The 21059-nt window shown below is 43.1% G+C and overlaps 1 protein-coding gene across 1 annotated transcript in view; it reads left to right on the top strand.

The window, feature by feature from the left end:
* SHROOM3 (shroom family member 3) overlaps window positions 1-21059 on the top strand; it is a 238802-nt gene that overhangs the window by 177676 nt on the left and 40067 nt on the right. The window contains exon 3 of the mRNA XM_070948822.1: window positions 18761-18892. Within this exon, the coding sequence (XP_070804923.1) occupies window positions 18761-18892 (132 nt within the window). The remainder of the gene's footprint in view (window positions 1-18760; window positions 18893-21059) is intronic.

Below are 21059 nucleotides of genomic sequence, written 5' to 3'. Positions count from 1 at the left end.
GTTTAGAGTTCATGTAGATAAGTACCCCTCTCATATAAGCTTTACTTGCGTCCCAGACAATTTCAATTGGGGTACCTTTATTCAGATTTATTTCAAAAAATTCTTTCAGATGCTTTTTAAGTTCTGTTGTATTTTTTTCATATCTAAACAAGTTCTCATTTAATCTCCAGGAGCATCTCTCAACTTTATCCATCTCAATTTCTATCCATACTGGGCTGTGGTCAGTCAAAGTTCTTGGAAAAATCTTTGTTCTTTTTGTCTTAACAAGTAAATCATCTGACAACAAGATAAAGTCAATCCTAGAGAAGGATCTGTGTCTATCAGAAAAGAAAGTGTAGTCCAGTTCTTTTGGATTATGTATTCTCCAAACATCTTTTAGTTCCATATCTTCTTTCATGTCAAAAAAAGTCTGTGGTAGTCTGATTCTAGACTTTGCCAAACTCTTTTTATCTAATTTAGAATCAATTACTCCATTCCAGTCTCCCATAATTAAAATAGATCTGTAATCCCATTGCAGTATTTTGGTATGTAGCATCTTGTAGAAATAGTCCTGTTGTTGATTGGGAGCATAAATTCCAATCAAAAGAATTTGGCCCTTTGCCGTAAGCAATTCAATTGCTACAAACCTACCATCTTCATCTGTTTCTATAACTTTAGCTGTTAATTTTTTATTTACATAGATAACCACACCATTCTTTTTTTGCGAAGTTGAAGATATAAAATGTGTTCCTAGTTTGGAGTTTATCAGATATTTTTGATCTTGAGTTGTGATATGCGTTTCTTGTAAACAAATTATATCATTATTAAATTGTTTCAAATATATAAATAATTTCTTCCTTTTCTGTGCTGAATTCAACCCATTAACATTCCAAGATAAACACTTAAAGGTCATGAGCCTCTTTTCGGAGCACAGAGCAAAATACTTGAAGATCATCCGAAAGCTTCGATTTCGCTCCTCCCATAGCTCCAATCTCTTGTGCAGTACTCTTAACTGCCTCCTTGTCTTGTCTTTCCTGTTGTTGTTGTTGCTTTTGTTTAAGTAACTTAGATTGAGCTCTAGTTATACGTTGATCCTTAGATTCAATCATCCGAACTGAGTCCAAAATTGGAGAAGATTCCAGCAAGGGCTCATCCAAAAAACCTCCTTCTGCACCTTGCACTCCTTCTAATTCCTGCTTGGACTGTTCTTGCAGTTCTCGTTGAGGTTGCTTCTCTTCACTCTCTTTAATCTCCAAAACTGTAGATGTACGTGGAGAAATTTCTTTTTCTAAAATTTGACTTTGTTTTACTTCAGTTTCACTTGATTAAATCTGGGGGACTTTTTTAGAAGTTTCTGTGGAAGAGGGAAAGGAAAAGGAATTTCCCTCTTCAGAAAAACTAGCTTACGTGGCACGATGGCTTCAAAGAAGCAGGAAGGGAAGGCAACAGGGGGGGGATCCCCCACACACAAACATGAAACGCAGCTTCCCCCTGCTCAACAGCTACAGACCCAAAAAAGAGAATTTGATGTGGGAGATTTAAAAGAATTTATTTCTAAAACTCTGGATGATAAATTTCAAAAATCTCAACAGGAGATAGATGACAAACTTCAAAAATCACATCAGGGGATAGATGATAAACTTCAAAAATCACACCAGGAATTTATGCAGGAAATTAATGAAGTTAAAGATATGGTGAAACAGAATCAAAACAAGGTGACCAAAAAAATATCAGAAGTGGCATCTGGCCTGGCAGAATTTATTGGGAAAGTTGATTCTAAAGTTGAAGAACTTAAATCAGAAGTTAATGTAAAGATGAAAGACAATGATTATAAAATTGCTGATGTTGACAATAAAATGCAGAGAGTTGAAGACGAGATTGTTATGATACAATTCAGGGCAATGGAGTTCGCTATACGGCTTCGGGGAATTCGAGAGGAGGAAAGACAGGATTTGAGACAAGTCTGTTCTGAGGCCTTGGCTAAGATTCTACAAGTTAATCCTGATGTGGTTTTTCATAAAATAGACAAAATTTACAGAGTGAACTCTTGGGTGGCCAGACAAAGACAATTACCTAGAGATGTGGTCATATATTTTACAGAAAGAGAAATAAGAAATGATATCCTGCAAAAATCCTTTTACACTTCTGTACAAGTCGGGGGCTCACGAATTGGAATTTATAAAGAATTGCCTCCTAAAATGTTGAAAGCTAGAAAAGAATTTGGCTTTCTTGTTAAGGAATTGCAAAATTTACAGATACCCTTCCGGTGGGACGCACCAGCTGGGATAATTTTCAGATGCAAGGGAGAAAGATGCCGTTTGAATACCGTGGAGAAGGCACAACACTTTTATACTACTATTCTTAAGGAAAGAACACCATCATTCTGATATTCTTGTTCAGAAATTTGTTTCTAGAACTATGGGATCATAGGAGGTTGCAGGTGGCTTACAGGGGATCTACTGGTCAATATTTGGATGTTTGGCAACGGGCTTGTATTTAGGACAGTTGCAGCATCCCCGGGTGATGTGATCATTTTTTGGGACCCTCTGACAAGCAAAGTCAATGGAGAAGCCAGATTCACTTTTTTTTTTTTTTTGTAATTTGATTTATATGCCGCCCTTCTCCGGAGACTCAGGGCAGCTTACAATGCGTTAAGCAATAGCCTTCATTCTTTTGTATATTTATACAAAGTCAGCTTATTGCCCCCACAAACTGGGTCCTCAATTTATCTACCTTAGAAAGGATGGAAGGCTGAGTCAACCTTGAGCCTGGCGAGATTCGAACTTACAGTAATTGCAGACAGCTGGTGTTAATCACAATGCTATCAGCCTGCTGAGCCACCAGGCACTTAAAAACTGTATTACTAATTTAACAGCTACAGTGACACACGGTTAACTGTGGCAGGAAAGGTCGTAAAACAGGGCAAAACTCACTTAACAACTGTCTCACTTAGCAAAACAGGTTCATTTTACGACCACAGTTGAACCCAGACAGAAATGTGGGGCTCAATTGTGATCGTAAATTGAAGAGCAGCTGTTGACTTTAGATTAAATCGCCTTGAGTGGCCCTATAGCAGTGATGGCTAACCTTTTTGCCACTGCGTGCCAGGAGGGGTGGTGGGGTGGTCACGCACGCATGTGCCCACACCCATAATTCTATGCGCCCTGCACATGATCGCACGATCCCCTCCCCACTCCCCCTACTCCTGGCACGCGATGGCCCAGTAGGCCCGTTTTTCTCTCTCATCTGGCTCCAGAGCCTTTCTAGGAGCCTAGGGAGGGCGAAAACGGCCTCCCCCCCCATCCGGAGGCCAGAAACGGCCCATTTGCCAACTTCCGGTGGGACCGGAAGGCCCATTTTTAGCTGTCCCCAGCCTCCAGAGCCTCTCTAGGAGTATGGTGAGAGCGAAAACGGCCTTCCCTCCCCCACTCCCCCGGAGGCCCTCCAGAGGCTGAAAACTACCCGTTTGCCAACTTCCGGTGGGAGCTGAGCTGAGCTCGCGTGCCCACTGATATGCCTATGGGTGCCATAGGTTCGTCATCATAGCCCTATAGCAGTGATGGCTAACCTTTTTGCTATCGCGTGCCAGGAGAGGGGGGGCGGGGAGGATCACGCACGCATGTGCCCACGCGCATGCATGCACAACCCCCTCCCCCCCCGCTCCTGGCACATGATGGCCTGGTAGGCCCGTTTTTCTTTCTTACTTGGTTCCAGATCCTCTCTGTGTATCTGAGAAGGGCGAAAACAGCCTTTCCCACTCCCTTGGAGGCCCTACGGAGGCTGAAAGGGCCCATTTCCCAACTCTCGGTGGGAGAGGAAGTAACATTTTTTGCTGTCCCCAGCCTCCAGAACCTCTCTAGGAGTCTCTAGGAGCCTCTCTAGGAGTCTCTGGAGGCTGGGGACAGGAAAAAAGTCACTTCCTGTCCCACCGGGAGTCGGGAAGTGGGCCCTTTCAGCCTCCGTAGGGCCTCCAAGGGAGTGGGAAAGGCTGTTTTCGCCCTTCCCAGATACACAGAGAGGATCTGGAGCCAGGTAAGAAAGAAAAACGGGCCTTCCCCACCCCGCCCCCAGGCCCTCCAGAGGCAGGAAACAGCCTGTTTCCCTACTTCTGGTGGGCCCAGAAGGCCCGAAAATCAGCTGGCCGGCACGCGCATGCGCCCCAGAGCTGAGCTGGCGTGCCCACTAATATGGCTCCGCGTGCCACCTGTGGCACGTGTGCCATAGGTTCGCCATCACGGCCCTATAGGATATTGTTAAGCCCAAGAGAACATTTGCAGAATGTTCAATTAATGGAGTAAATGTGTGTGGTGTGAAATACCAGAGGCCCAAGGGGAACCGCAGTATAAATAACAGCAAGCAGCTAGAAATTATTTCGGTAAAGAGACAAAACATTTCAAACATTGCAAAAGTGAATTGTTCCGTAGGCTAACACTCGAAGGGGGAAAAAAAAATCTCGTTCTTTTTTTTTTTGCCACTTACAAAGATGGAACAATCTAGTCTGTCCTTTTCAGGGTTTGAACACTTGTCTTCACTATGAATAGGACACTGTGTCCACGGATGCCATGTGTCGCCCATTCGTGTGCTGGGATGCGAAGTGAGGAATCCAATAATTTATTTTTAGATAAAAATCTAATAGGGTCTAAGTAAAATTTAGCTCAGGTGTTTGGCAAAATGTAACAGGAGCGATTCTGAGAAAGCCTAATTAAATGTATTGATATGCTCATTGGTTCTGTCTTTGGCAATGTAAGCAGTCCTCAACGTACGACCATGGTGGAGCCCAACATTTCCGTTGCTACATAAGATAGTTGTTCTGCCCCAGCTACGAACCCCAAAGAACGCAGCACACACAAAGTCCGTTCGAACCTTAGTTTACTAAATAAACCAGTTTTTTACAACAACGGCTGTTAATTAACTGCATTAACAGCCGCCAAGAATTCAAAGAATAATACTGAAAGCTTACTGTGGTTGGCAGAATGCCCAGAAGCAATTTGCAGGAAGCTGATAAGATAAGCAAGACAAGACACAAAGGTATGTGAACAAAGTTGTTCCCTGCAAATTGCTTCAGTCAGCGTTCCTCCTTAAATAGGCTAAGGGAGTGGCCAATTAACCCCAAGCCTTACTCCCGAGGAGACCTCCTCCTGAGGAGCCACTCCTGCCTTTTGGCAGCTTTCTCTGCCCATGCATTGAGAAGAGGCTCCTCCTCTTTGTCCTCTTCACTTAAGGGAGCTTCTGGAGGTTCTGAAGGCCCTGGCTGAATCCCTGCCTCTGGCACCACATCTTCTCCAACCTCCTCATTGCCTGACTCGAGTGCCAGCTTCACAGGCTGCTGGCGCAGCACCATACCAGCCTCCTCGCTGTAGGAATCAGCTACTAGCTGCACAGGCCGCTGATGGGCCACAACAATAGTTGTTAAATGAGTCATGTCCATTTTATGATCTGTTTTTACCACCGTTGAACAAAGCACTCTAATTATTACCGTATTTTTCGGAGTATAAGTCGCACTTTTTCCCCCCCTAAAAGAGGGTGAAAATTTGGGTGCGTCTTATACACTGAATGTAGCCCTGTCCACCCGCCAGCCCCCGGAAAATGGGGCGCGCGGAGGCAGCAATAGGCTATGGCAATTCCTGCAGCCTGAAACAGCTGATCTTCAAGAGGCCGATCCAACCGACAATCAGCTGCTTGTGCTAATCAGGCTGTGCTGAAGCTGAAATTGAAACAGTCTGTTTGTAGCAAGGAGGCAAATTGCTGGGAGGCGGGGTTGTGTTTGACCTGGTGGGGGGACAGAGTCAGCATGGCCAGGTGGCCGTCGCCAGCTTGACATCACTCATGTCAGTGGGCGCCTGTGGTGGCCCGAGCGCTCTGCCAGCGAAAATGGACTCCCGAGCTCTGTTTTCGGCTGGGAGAGCCTCCTGCAACCCTCTGCCAGCAAAAATGGAGCTCAGGAGGGCCACACATGGCCCGCCCAAACTCTGTTTTGCTGGCAGAGGCACCACGGGCCACTCCTTCACTGTTTCCAGGGCAACTCCGCAGGCCAGAGTCTCGTCACAGGATGTAAGCGGTTCCAAGTAAAGCTGCTTTTTGCAATTGACAGATGGTGATTTTTTTTCAATGCTGATGGAGTTCAAATGGTACTCCAGTTATTCTGGGATTGCATTCAAGACCCCTGTTACTGTTGGTGTTATTTTTACTTTCTTTTGTGACAGCGGTTGTATTTCTGCTTACAGATCTTTGTATTTTATGATTTTTCTCCAGTTCTTTCTCCTCTGTTCTGCTGTTTCCAGCCGCTACCATGTCCACTTTCCACACTGTTTTGTCTGCCCTACTGACAATTATGATTAAACAAATTTAGATTTATTTTGCAATGTTTTTGAATATTTCAAATGCTGCACATACCTCCATAATCCGTACAAGAGATTTATAAAATAAATCAGTATGGTAGCATGAAAATAAACTATGGGAGATAGCAACTGTGGGGAAGCCATTGAGAAGAGATGGGATAATAATATACTACAGCTAGTCCTTAACTTAGGACACCAGTTGAGCCCAAAATTTCGGTTGCTAAGTGAGACATTTGTTAAGTGAGTTTTGCCCCGTTTTACAACATTTCTTGCCACTGTTGTTAAACGAATCACTGCAGTTGATAAGTTAGTAACCTGGTTGTTAAGTGAATCTGGTTTGACTTTCCTTGTCAGAAGGTTGCAAAAGGGAATCACACCACCATGGGTATACTACCCTGTTTTCCTGGAAATAAGACCCAACCGGAAAATAAGTCCTAGCATGATTTTTTTAGGATGCTCGTAATATAAGCTCGTATCCAGAGGTGGGTTCCAGCAGGTTCTGACCAGTTCTGGAGAACCAGTAGCAGAAATTTTGAGTAGTTCGGAGAACTGGTAGTAAAAAAATCTGACTGGCCCCGCCCCCATCTATTCTCTGCCTCCCGAGTCCCAGCTGATCGGGAGGAAATGGGGATTTTGCAGTAACCTTCCCCTGGAGTGGGGAAGGAATGGAGATTTTACAGTCTCCTTCCCCTGCCATGCCCACCAAGCCATGCCATGCCCACCAAGTCACACCCACAGAACCGGTAGTAAAAATTTTTGAAACCCACCACTGGCCGTACCCCCAAAATAAGCCCCAGGTAAGATTGTCAGATGGGTGCATTTAACACCGTATTTCCCCAAAAATAAGACCTAACCAGAAAATAAGCCCTAATGCGTCTTTTGGAGCAAAAATTAATATAAAACCCGGTCTTATTTTCGGGGAAACACAGTACAATCCTCATAAATATGAACCAGTTGCCAAACATCTGAATTTTGATCACATGATCATGGGGATGCTGCAAAAGTTGTAATTATGAAAAAGGGTCATAAGTCACATTTTCCAGTGCCGTTGTACCTTTGAACAGTCACTAAACGAACTGCTTTAAGTCGAGGACTACATGTTCGCTTTGAGAACAAGTCAAATCTTTTTTTCCAAAATGCACCGAGACTTATTCCCCATCTCCTGTATTTTCAGGTCCATTAGAAACTAATGGGCTCCCTCCATCTCAACTCGACCATTAAAAGACACAATTGCAATAAATCTACAAAATAAAATTTCAAATGATGAATTATTGAATGGAATACGGGTCATGAGTATTGACCATGGAAGGGGTGGGGGCCAATCAATATAGAACTTAAGTTAATGAAAATGGAACTCAAGTACCACTTTGAAGATTGGATTTAGATTCTTCAGGCCCTACATTTTCTTTGAAACGGCAGAGATGGCCATTTTCTTTAGCTCTTGCAAATATTTAATACCCGTTAAGGAAACGGGTATTAATCCATTCTGGATTGCAGAATGGTTGTTCATGGAATTTATTGTTGCTTTGGTTCTTAATAAACTCTAGGTCAGTGGTGAGATTCAGCCGGTTTTGGGAGAACCGGTTGTTAAATTGCTGGCTGGCCCCTCCCTTCCCCGCCCCTTCTAGGACTCCTCACGTGCCCCGTTTTGACTCCCAGGTAAATGCAGGGAGGCCTACTAGGCAGGGGTGGGTTCTACTTTCCTTTACTACCGGTTCGCAGCGGGATCACGCGCGCGCAATCCCTTTGCTTGCGCACGCACCTTGCTTCTACGCATGCGCAGACCACCAATGATGACATTGGGGGCGGTGGGTGGGGCCTCCTGCCGGTTTTACTACCGGTTCTTGCAAACTGGTCTGAACCGGGGGCAACCCACCACTGTTACTAGGTCCAAAATGGGGTGCGGGAGGTGCAGCGCGGCCCCCTGTGGCCCGATTTTGCTCCCAGGAGTCTGCAGAGAGGCCTACTAGGCCCAAAATGGGGCATGAGGGGGTGCAGCGCCCCCCCCGGTGGCCCGTTTTTGCTCCCAGTGGAGTGCAAGAGGCCGAGTGCTGCCTGTCACACCCCCTGGCCACGCCTACCCAGCCGGTCATTAGGGCAGAGAACCAGTTGTTAAATTATTTGAATCCCACCATTGCTCTAGGTGCTTATAAATAAAAATTATTATGAATAGTTCCAATTTAGATTAGTAACAAAATTACAATGAAAATTAGAACTACTATTGACATCAGTCATTCAATCTGTCTTCCATCTAAAAAAAACAGATTTTTTTTTTCACACTAGAGCAAAGGAAAAATAAGAACTGTTTTTAGAACTAAAGACCTCTTAAGAGTTTTGTCTGGAAAATAATAATTTTCAAAATCAAAATATATTAAAATAATGTTCAAGCACAAGATGCTCATGGCATCTTAAAGTTTCTTGTTTTATTTTTTTTTATGAAACAAGCATTTTTAAAAATATTTTATACTGTAATATACTTCAAATCTTACAGGAAAACACTTGACTGCAGAAAAATAGTTGGCCTGTTTTGGCACTCGAAGTTTTGGGTTTTTTTGTAAGATTTTTGCAAAAAACTGGGTCATTTGGCCCAATAAATTGAGTTCTACATTCCTAGAATTTTCAAGTTTACTTTTTCTGAAGAATAGTTAAAGCCAAATTGATAGAAGTGGAGGAAAATATTGCTGGGGAATAGCTATATAAGTTATGAACCACTTAACATTAGAATTAGTTGTAATGGAGAAGAAGCTTTAACTAGCAAAAATAAAATATTTTGGGTATAATAAATTATAGGTGGAAATGTGGAATAAATTTTAAAGTGAATGGATTTTCAAATGTTTTTAAGATGGGAGTAAAATATGTCGGTCTTTAGATGTGATTTTGAAGAAACACTGATTTGATTTGGGTCTTTGAAGTAAGGAAAATATATGAAATACTGATTGTTAAAATGATAAATGAATATTATAAAAAGCTGTTTAGATTTGGAATTTAAGATTTAGGGTGATATATAGTAGAATGTTAAATTCTACTAGAACAAAATGTTAGATTGAATGCTAAGAATTGGGTTTAGATTTGTTCTCTTTTTCTTTTTTTCTTTTTTTTTCTTCTTTAAGATGTTAATGGATGAAATTTGGAATTTATACTTACTTTATACCGGTTCAAACCTTTGCTCTAAAAAGATGTGTTTTATGTTTTATGTTTAAAAATAAATTGAAAAAAAAATTGAAAAAAAAAAAGATGCTCATGGCATCTTAAAGTTTCTTATTTTATTTTTTTTATGAAACAAGCATTTTTAAAAATATTTTATACTGTCATATACTTCAAATCTTACAGGAAAACACTCGACTGCAGAAAAATAGTTGGCCTGTTTTGGCATTCGAGGATTTTTATTTTATTTTTTTGTAAGATTTTTGCAAAAAACTGGGTCATTTGGCCCAATAAATTGAGTTCTACATTCCTAGGTTTTTCAAGTTTACTTTTTTTCAAAGCGTAGATGGTAGATGCCAGAAGTTCTCTGGATGCTTTTTTTGTTTGAAAGCATTTTTTCCGCGTCTTTTAGTGAATTTCTGCTAAGCACGCAAGTTTTAATTATCCCTCTTCTAATTACTCCTTGCATTGGTCTAATTGCTTGTTGAAGGATCTCTATTGTTCAACATTCCAGCCAATTTCTAAGTCAGACAGAGAACAAGAGCGGCATTTAAATAAATGACATTTAACAATTAAAAACAGGTCTCTCTTCCCTCCTTGCTCACCAAGAACTTTAGCAGGACTTTTTCAAGAACTAAATCAGGATCCCTCAGGTCTTTTAAGTAAACAGAATAATTGTGTGTGTGTGAATAGAGTAAAAATCCTCCTTCCGGTAATTTTCGAGTTGCTACTTCACTATTCTAAGTGAGGCTAAGTTAATTCTATGCAGAAATAGACTTATAGAAAGCAATGTCCAGTCCATGGAAATTTCTCTGCATTACAGATAGTCCTTGACTTACCACAGTTCATTTAGTGGCCGTTCGGAGTTACAAAGGCACTGAAAAAAGGGACTTTACGACCAGTGGTGGAATTCAATTTTTTTTTACTACCGGTTCTGTGGGCGTGGCTTGGTGGGCATGGCAGGGGAAGGATACTGCAAAATCTCCATTCCCTCCCCACTCTTGGGGGAAGGATACTGCAAAATCTCCATTCCCACCCCACTCCTGGGGGTAGGCTATTGCAAAATCTCCATTCCCACCCCACTCCTGGGGGTAGGCTATTGCAAAATCTCCATTCCCACCCCACTCCTGGGGGTAGGCTATTGCAAAATCTCCATTCCCACCCTACTCCTGGGGGTAGGCTATTGCAAAATCTCCATTCCCACCCCACTCTGGGGCCAGCCAGAGGTGGTATTTGCCGGTTCTCTGAACTACTCAAAATTTCCGCTACCGGTTCTCCAGAACCTGATGAATAGCACCCCTGCTTTTGACTGTTTTTCACACTTACGACCATTGCAGCATCCCCATGGTCACGTGTTCAACATCCAGACACTTGGCAACTGACTCATATTTATGACGTCGCATGTCCCAGGGTCACGTGATCCCCTTTTGTGACCTTCCGACAAGCAAAGTCAAGGGGGAAGCCAGATTCACTTAACAACCGTGTTACTAACTTAACCACTGCAGTGATTCACTTAACGAATGTGGAAAGAAAGGTCACAAAATGAGGCAAAACTCACTTAACAACAGAAATGTTGGGCTCCATTGCGATCGTAAGTCAAGGATTACTTGGTTACGCCCAGGGCAGAGGTGGGTTTCAGCAGATTCTGCTCAGTTCTGGAGAACCAGTAGCAGAAATTTTGAGTAGTTCGGAGAACCCGTAGTAAAAATTCTGACTGGCCCTGCCCTCATCTATTCGTTGCCTCTCAAGTCCCAGCTGATCGGGAGGAAATGGGGATTTTGCAGTAACCTTCCCCTGGAGTGGGGCGGTAATGGAGATTTTACAGTGTCCTTCCCCTGCCACACCCACCAAGCCACGCCCACAGAACCGGTAGTAAAAAAAAATTGAAATCCACCTTCAGGAAAACCCTGGCAAACACAACTGAATATGTGAAGCAGACGATGTGACTTACATGCCTACATTCAGTGCAGTGGTAGGTTTCAAAATTTTTTACTACCGGTTCTGTGGGTGTGGTTTGGTGGGCGTTCCAGGGGAGGTTACTGCAAAATCCCCATTTCCTCCTGATCAGCTGGGACTCAGGAGGCAGAGAATAGATGGGGGCGGGGCCAGTCAGAATTTTTACTACCGGTTCTCCGAACTACTCAAAATTTCCACTACCGGTTCGCCAGAACTGGTCAGAACCTGCTGAAACCCACCTCTGATTCAGTGTCACGATAGCAAGTTCTAATGTGCATCCTTTGTGCAAAGTTATCATGTTTCACGTGTCATGTTACCTCATCATGGCTTATTCAGATTCTGCGGACTCCAAAGCATTGATAAAATTGTATAATTCAGTACTTTACTCAACGCTGCACTCTTGTTTTCCTCCGGAGCTAGCACATAATATTGTCTTGTTGACAGACAAGAATTACTAGGTGTTTTCCTAAAGGTAGCAGAAGGATGGAACTCTAAAATATTGCTAAAGCAAGAGCTGACGATGAAGGCAGGGTCTCTATTACAAAGTGGAAATCCTTCAGAAAAGATTTCCTTCGGGACATCCTGGGGAAACTCCATCCCAGCCAGCTGTGGTATTCACTTAATTTCCCTAAAAGGTAAAGGTAAAGGTTCCCCTCGCACATATGTGCTAGTCGTTCCCGACTCTAGGGGGCGGTGCTCATCTCCGTTTCAAAGCTGAAGAGCCAGCGCTGTCCGAAGATGTCTCTGTGGTCATCTGGCCGGCATGACTCAACGCCAAAGGCACACAGAACGCTGTTACCTTCCCACCAAAGGTGGTCCCTATTTTTCTACTTGCATTTTTTTTACGTGCTTTCGAACTGCTAGGTTGGCAGAAGCTGGGACAAGTAACGGGAGCTCACTCCGTTACATGGCAGTAGGGATTCAAACTGCTGAACTGCCGACCTTTTGATCGACAAGCTCAGCTTCTTAGCCACTGAGCCACCAGGTCCCTTGATACCCCATAAAAGTACATTTATTTATTTATTTATTTATTTATTTATTTATTTATTTATTTATTCGATTTATATGCCGCCCTTCTCCGGAGACTCAGGGCGGCTTACAATGAGTTAAGCAATAGCCTTCATACTTTTGTATATACCTGAATAGTAGGGCTTTTGCCCCCCCCCCCAAGCGGTGTTCTTTTATTTTTTATATATAAAAAATATGCAGTGCTAGAAATGCAAAAAAAAAGAAAGAAAGAAAGAAAGAAAGAAAGAAAGAAAGAAAGAAAGAAAGAAGGGGAAAAAAGGACACATTTTCTTCCATCTGGCTCAATTAGAAAATTTTGATCTTCCAGGTCAAAATTTCAGCGCCTCACCTGCAGGGGTCATGTGATCTTCTGCTAATGTTTTCTCTGCTAGGAAAGTCTCTGAATGGGGTGGGGGGAGGTAAAAATGCAAACAACCACGTAATACATCATATTATTCACACAGTTTTGGGTAGTCATTAACTGTCTTATACAAAATGGGTTCCTGATTGGGAAAAGAAATACAGCTGAGTGGCAGCTTCATTAAAAAGGTAAAGGTTCCCCTCGCACATATGTGCTAGTCATCGTTCCCGACTCTAGGGGGCGGTGCTTATCTCTGTTTCAAAGCCGAAGAGCCAGCGCTGTCTGAAGACGTCTCCGTGGTCATGTGGCCTGCATGACTCAGCGCCAAAGGCGCACGGAACGCTGTTCCCTTCCCACCAAAGGTGGTCCCTATTTTTCTACTTGCATTTTTTACATGCTTTCGAACTGCTAGGTCGCACTGCCTCAAAAACATGCCTAAATAGGATGGTATAGAGTCGGGAAAGGTGGGTGGGCCTACCTGCGATTTTCACTACCAGTTCGCCTGAACCGGCTGAATAACCACCTCTGATCCCAGCGCTTTCCAAATTTGTAAACGAGCCACCAATTTTCCAAGCTTCTGTGGCTGGTTCAGAAAGGGATTGATCTTGGGTTCTTCTGCATGCCGGCTGCCCAAACAGGCCTATGAGCCTGGAAAAATTGCACCTGCTGAAATTTCCCAAAGACGTCCCAAAAATGGTTTCTCCAGAGGCAACTGGACTTTTTGGTTTTTCTTTTGAAGACGTTTCGCTTCTCATCCAAGAAGCTTCTTCAGCTCTGACTGGATGGTGGGGAATGGAAGGACCCACTATCCTGTCAGAGCTGAAGAAGCATCTTGGATGAGAAGCAAAATGTCTTCAAAAAAAAGCCAGAAAGTCCAGTTGCCTCCTGAAAATGCACCTTTGGGACAACCATGATCTGGATGACTGAGAATCTCCATAGACATATCCCAAATATTTTTTTTTTCCAAAGGGCACTGGACTGTTCTTTGAAAACATTTCATTTCTCCTCCAAGAAGCTTCTTCAGTTCAGATATCTTGAGTTCTGAAGGAGCATCTTGAATGAGAAGCGAAACGTTTTCAAAGAAAACACCAAAAAAGTCTGGTTCTTTTTGGAGAAAACACCTTTGGGACAACCATGACTTGGATGATTGAGAATCTCCGTAGACACCTGCTGAAATGCTTCAAGAAGAGGTACTTGGCTTCTCTGTCACGTATCATAAAGCAGGGGTCTCCAACCTTGGTAATTTTTAAGACTTATGGACTTCAACTCCCAGAATGCCTCATGTCTGCCTGAGGAATTCTGGGAGTTGAAGTCCATAAGTCTTAAAATTGTCAAGGTTCCAGTATGTCTGGCTAAGGAATTCTGGGAGTTGAAGTCCATAAGTCTTAAAGTTGCCAAGGTTGAAGAACCCTGTCATAAAGCACCTCATTGGAAGAAGGACTGGCACAGCCTTAATCTCTCGGATAGAGATCCCTGTCTCATAATTAACATTATATCACACTAATCAGGGGTGGGTTCTAAATTTTTTTACTACCGGTTCTGTGGGCGTGGCTTATTTTGTGGGTGTGGCTTGGAGGTCATGTGACTAGGTGGGCGTGGCTAGCTGGTCAGAGTCATTTCTGGAAGGTCCTCGCACTTACAACCAGTCCTCGCACTTACGACCCGACTCATTTGTTTGCTTTTAACACTGATCAGCTGTAGGACGGCCCTTTGAAGCCCCACGGCAAGAGTTTAAACAGTTTTTTTCCCTCTAGTCATCAGCTGGGACTCAGGAGGCAGCAATAGATTGGGGGTGGGACCAAATAAAAGGTAAGAATAACGTGGGTAGGTGGGGGGGGAGGGCGGGGGGAGAACTGGTTCGGTGATGTCATATCGTCACCACTACCGGCTTGGCCAAACCGGACCGAACTGGGAGGAACCCACCACTGACACTAATCCATGCAAAACTCCTGCATGGAGCTGGGAAATACTGATGTGTGTTCATATGTGGACATCTCAGCCTTTCTCCATGGGTTATAGGAGATTATCCGTTTCTATCCTCTCAATGCCTTGTGAAGTAGATTAGGCTTATGTTTGCTGAAAGGTGTTCATTTTCATTTAAGCTGAGCAGAAAATGGAATGCCAGTCTCTTGTGGTTCAAGCTAAGTTTCATGATTTCATGATGGAGATAATATTGGAGATTCCCAGGTCATAGCCAACTCTTTGACGTCACCTTGGCTTCCCCAAGTCCCTAAATGCACTGGACTGGACAAGATGACCTATAAGGTCCCTTCTAACTCTGTTAATCTGTAATCTAAATACTGACCCAAGATAGCCAACACACTTGGAGCTGCCGGGTTGAGGAAATCTGTAGGGTCTTTGGTGTTCTCCAAGCTTGGTGAGTTTCCTCGCAGATGTTTTATTACCAGATTAGGTAACATCAGGGTGGATAAAAATCAATGATTTTTTTAAAAAAAATCAAAAAAATCAGATTCTTTTGATTTAAATTGGATTTTTTTGATTTAAATTGGATTTTTTTTTATTTTTATCAAATTTATTTTAATAAAAAACTTTTGGGGTAAAAATCTATCGTGAGATAGTTTTCTATTTAAGATACATAAATAATTTAGTTTATTCAACATGAAAGGGAGCTTAGTTACGTAGCATGAGGCTGTATATTCTGCAACACTGGGACTATCGGTGAGTCAACAGTGGGTCAAAGGAGTAGCAGAGATGACAGTTGCTCTTTAAAAATTATGATTTAAATCGAGTTGATTTAAATCAAGCCTTTTTACTAGTGATTTAAATCATGATTTAAATTGTGATTTAAATCAACTCGATGTAAATCAAATCCACCCTGGGTAACATCATCAAGCACCGTTGATGTTGCCTAGTTTGGTGATGAAATGTTTGCCAGGAAACCTCCAAGCTCAGAGAACACCAAGGACCCTACAGTTGAATCTGGAGCTACAAATATTTTCTTCTTGAGGAAATGCAGTTTTAACTTTTCTCCTTACGTTCATTGTCTCCTTGGTCACCGAGGAGGAACATTCCTTCTTTGCACCATGCAGATCCAAGAACAGCTGGTAGAGTGTGGCCAAGTATGGAGCGAAAAACCCAAGTAGGGTGGGAGTTAGAGGACGGGTTAAGCAGGTGACGGAAGATCTGGAGTGCAAGAATATTGTTGAGATGCTGAAATTGAAGGTGAAAGTATTCTTGCATTTCCCCAGTCAGGCTTTGAGGGTAAAGCAATGCAGGGGCTTAGCATTCTTGCAACAAGGGGGAGGACAAAGAGGGCTGGTGAGCACCCAGAGTAGAGGTGTCCTTCACGGTAATGGAATCTCAACCATCTCAACTATCTTAAGCTCTCAACCCACCAAATATACAACATACTCTCCTCCTCCCTCCCCCCAATACAGATTTGACAGCAGGAGTTGAACATTAGAACATTTTTCTTTCTCACCCTATTCGTTTTCTTCTTTCTCCAAGATCAGAAAGTAGGATTCTTAAGAGGACCAAGGGGTGGGTTGCTGGGGGTTCGCAGGGGTTCGGGAGAAACTCTAGCTAAGATTCTGTGCAGTTCGGAGAACCCCCAAGTCCCACTCCTGGCTGGGCCCGCCCACCCCACCCCGCCCCTCCCAGGAGTCCCCACGCGGCCCGTTTTGGATGCAGGTAAGTGCAGGGTGTGTACAGAGGCTAAGGAAGGGCGAAAAACAGGCCTACTAGAAGTTTGAGGAGGCTGGAAACAGGCCCGTTTCTGGCCTCTGGAGGGCCTCCGGAGCCTGGGGAGGACATTTTTGCCCTTCCAGAGGCTCGAGGAAAGCCTCCGGAGCCCGGGAAGGGCAAAAATGCCCCCTCCCCGGTGCAGAAGACCGACTAGGCCATGCCCACCATGGCCACGCCCACTCAGCAACCAAGCCGAGAACCTCTTGCTAAAATTTTTGAAGCCCACCCCTGAGAGGACCTGCTTTGGTTGATGTATCTGTGGGCAAAGAATTAGCGTTCCATTAATTCAGCCATTATTTGTACAGAAGGAAGTTCCATGGCTTGGGTGCAGGAATCTCCAATGAAAAGTGGCTAAAATCAGGCCTCTCGCATGGCAGACACGAAACCTTTCCACAATGTCACCCTTAAATCAGTTACACCTAGTTACGAGCAAACCACTATATATTTATAAAAGTAATTACCTTTCCCATCTATTAATTTTTCAGGACTCCACTAGATAAGAGTACATTTCAAGGTGCTTATTATGATCCATTTATTCCTGTGGATAACAACAAGGAAAATGGAGTTGTTTTGAAGCAAAATATAAGTGAAGAATAATTGCTAGGCTTAGCTTCAGCTTTAATAATATTGACTTCCTTGATTTGATTATTCAATGGATCATTTAAAAAAAAAAATCTCTTGCAATCTTGTTTTGTTTGTATGTGTATCTCTGGCTTTCTGGCTCCCCATAAACTGAGCAAATTTCCAGTCCTTCTCTGATTGATTGATCTTTCATGCTGAAAACAGCAAAAATGAAATAAATTAAAATCCTCTAATAATGGAATTCAGATGTTTCCTTTCTCACTGCATTTTTAATGGAGACTTCATTGCACCAGCCACATGCATGCAATTGGGAGAGACGTGTGTGATAAATCCTGATAATCTGCTTGTAAATGGAGGGGGTATGATGGAGAAATTATTAAATGAGCCAATAACGCAAACATGAAGGAATTTTAGTTTACTTTTATATGAAGTGCATTAGAGAAACATCCCACCATCTCTCGATAGCTATAATAGTTATGATAGGTAATACTTACGTAAAATTTAATTGGCAGTTTTCAGTGTAACACAGGCAAGAGGCAGGTAAAAACATGTATTATTTTTGTACTAATATATAAATATATTGAGTTAGTTTGCAATTTCTGTTTGAAAACTATTTGTTACCGGTATAGCAGACAGGAATGGACTAAGTGGAGAGAGGGAGGGAGGGAGGAAGGAAGGAAAGAAAGGAAAAAAGAAAGAAAAAGAAAAGAGGGAGAGAAGGAAAGAAGAAATAGAAAGAAAGAAAAGAGAGAGAAGGAAGCAGAGGTGGGTTTCAGCAGGTTCTGACCAGTTCTGGAGAACCGGTAGTGGAAATTTTGAGTAGTTTGGAGAACCAGTAGTAAAAATTCTGACTGGCCCCGCCCCTATCTATTCTCTGCCTCCCAAGTCCCAGCTGATCGGGAGGAAATGGAGATTTTGCAGTAACCTTCCCCTAGAGTGGGGAGGGAATGGAGATTTTACAGTATCCTTCCCCTGGAGTGGGGTGGTAATGGAGATTTTACAGTATCCTTCCCCTGCCACACCCACCAAGCCACACCCACAGAACCTGTAGTAAAAAAAATTGGAAACCCACCACTGGAAGGAAGGAATAGAAAGAAAGAGAAAGAACGAAGGAAAAGAGAAAGAAAGAAAGAGAGAGAGAGAAGGAATAGGAAAGAAGGAAGGAAGGAAAAGGCATAACTCAGTTTCTTCTGCTTTAAAGTACATTTCCTTCGGAATAAAAACGAATTTTATTCTGAATCCCATGGATCAAGTTGGTTTTTGATAATTTTATATCTTGTGATAAATCAGTGTGTGTGTGAGAGAGAGAAAGAGATTATCCATCCATATTCTTACATAAAGTGATATTTTTAAATACACATTACTTATAATTGTATTGTGATGGCAATTTTTCATCTCATAACATTCAAAGATATATGGAGATACATTTCCTATAACTCTCTGCCTTAAGTTATACTGGCTAGCAATTTAAGCAGTTGCTGTCTCAATACCCTTGGTGGATACCAACATGGAGAAGGCTTTTTCTGAAAACCGCTTCAGAGAACTTCAGACTGAAACCTGGACTGGAAATGCTTTAATAGTGAAGTACTTGAACTCTGCGAACGTATTCGATTCAGAAAGGGATGTTTTATCTTGATCGATGTATGAGCAGGGGTCTCAAACCTTCCCTTTGCTTTTGGGCCCACAGAGATACCTTGGCAGCAGAGGGCCACTCCGCGACCAACACCACCCAGTCTCCCAATTCGGAGGGTCACAAGTCCGACTCGCAGTCTGGCAAAACATCGTGGTTGAATGAAGTTAAGCTGCGGTTGAAGAACAGGTGAGCGCAAGGTTAATTATGCCCGAATAAAGAATTCTGTTATGCCAGAAGACAAAATGGGATCTCTTAGTTTCTTTTCCGTGTTGGTCAGTTTTCACAAAATTTGGGAGACGTAAATCTAAAAGGAGGAAAGATTCAGATTACCGTATTTTTTGGACTATAAGACACACCGGTGTATAAGACGTACCAAGATTTTGAAGAGGTAAGCAAGGGGGAAAAAATGGTTTTTGCCATCCCTGGCCCCCAGGAGAACTCTGCAGGCCTCCCAAAGCCTCTGTGCGCCTTGTTTTGCAAAAAATGGGTGCATTTTTTGCAAAAACACGACGCGTGAGGCAGGGCTTCAGGAGGCCAAAAATGGCTATATTCGGTGTATAAGACGCACCAACATTTCCACCTTCTTTTAAGGGGGAAAAAAGTACATCTTTACTCCAAAAAGTATGGTAGAAAGCCTCCAATTAACAGAACAGATTTATTTCTTTATTTGTCAAATTTAGGTACGATTCATCTCACTCTCAAAGTGACTCTGGGCGGTGTATAGTTTTATATGATGTTTGTTTACACAGGTACTCCTTGACTTGCAACCACAATTGAGGCCCACATTTCTGTTGCTAAGTGAGGGAGTTATGAAGTGAGGTGGAATGTTTTTTTTGGTCTAGTTCAGGGGTGGGCAAATGTGGCCCTTTTACAACCTGTGGACTTCAACTCCCAGAATTCCTGAGACAGCCAAGCTGGCTCAGGAATTCTGGGAGTTGAAGTCCACAGGTCATAAAGGGGCCATATTTGCCCACCCCTGGTCTAGTGGTAAAGGTTCTCATCTAGAAAGAAGGAGACAATATGTTCTCATCTCGCCTTAGACGTGAAAACTGACAGGGTGACTTTAGGCCAATCACCAGGAGATTGTGAGTTCTAGTTCCGCCTTAGGCATGAAAAATGGCTGGATAACTTGGAGCCAATCACCAAGAGGTGGTGAGTTCTAGTTTTAAGCATAAAAACACGCTGGGTGATTTTGGACCATTCACCAGGAGACAGTGAATTCTAGTCCTGCCTTAGGCATGAAAACTGACAGGATGATTTTGGGCCAGCCACCAGGAGACTGTGAGCTCTAGTCCCACTTTAGGCATAAAAAATGGTTGGATTACTTTGAGCCAATCACCAGGAGACTGGGAGTTCTAGTCCCGCCTTAGGCATAAAAAACGGTTGGATTACTTTGAGCCAATCACCAGGAGACTGGGAGTTCTAGTCCCGCTTTAGGCATAAAAAACAGTTGGATTACTTTGAGCCAATCACCAGGAGATTGGGAGTTCTAGTCCCGCTTTAGGCATAAAAAACAGTTGGATTACTTTGAGCCAATCACCAGGAGATTGGGAGTTCTAGTCCTGCTTTAGGCATAAAAAACGGTTGGATTACTTTGAGCCAACCACCAGGAGACTGTGAGTTCTAGTCCCGCTTAGGCATGGAAGCTGCCCAGGTGACAGGCCAGTCCCTTTCTCTCAGTTCAACCCACCTCACAGGGTTGTTGTTTGTTGTTGTGGGGAAAACCAGAGAAGGAAAAAGGAGCATTATGTTTGTTTGCTGCCTCGAGCTTTTTTAAAAAAAAATAATTTAAAAAGGGCAGGATAAAAATCGAATAAATTAGTACTAACCTTCGCTCATAGGTCAGATGAATAGAAGAAATAGAAGAACAAAACTTGGTCATATGAAAAGAGACATCAGGGTCCTGCTGAGATAGATGGGTCAGATCAACTTCATGGTCCTATCAGGGAAATTCTTTAAAATGGAATAGACAAGAATCTTGCAAGATTCCTTGCAAAGAGAGCCACAAAGGAGCAAAAGGCTGAGGGATGCCACAAAACCATCTCCACATGGGCATCATGTATGCCAAGAAGGACATTTCTGTAAGGCCCCAGTGGCTGAAGAGAGTAGTGTATCCAACCTGGCTAAGGTGAAGGCCTAACAAACGTGTGGGATTCAAAAATTTTAGCAACAGGTTCTCTGCCTGGTTGCTGGGTGGGCGTGGCCTACTCAGCCTCCTACACCACGGCATTTTTGCCCTCCCCAAGCTCTGGAGGCTTTTCTCAAGCCTCCAGGAGGGCGAAAACAGCCTCCCCCAAGCTCCAGAGGCCGGAAACAGGCCCGTTTCCAGACTTCTGGAACTTCCATTTTTCGC

The sequence above is a fragment of the Pituophis catenifer genome, unplaced genomic scaffold, assembly GCF_029215685.1.
Source record: "Pituophis catenifer annectens isolate HBS135680 unplaced genomic scaffold, rPitCat1.0.hap2 SCAF_8, whole genome shotgun sequence".
Taxonomy (NCBI): Eukaryota; Metazoa; Chordata; class Lepidosauria; order Squamata; family Colubridae; genus Pituophis; species Pituophis catenifer.
Note: the sequence above shows the minus strand (reverse complement) of the source record. Positions and strands in the feature narration are given on the sequence as shown.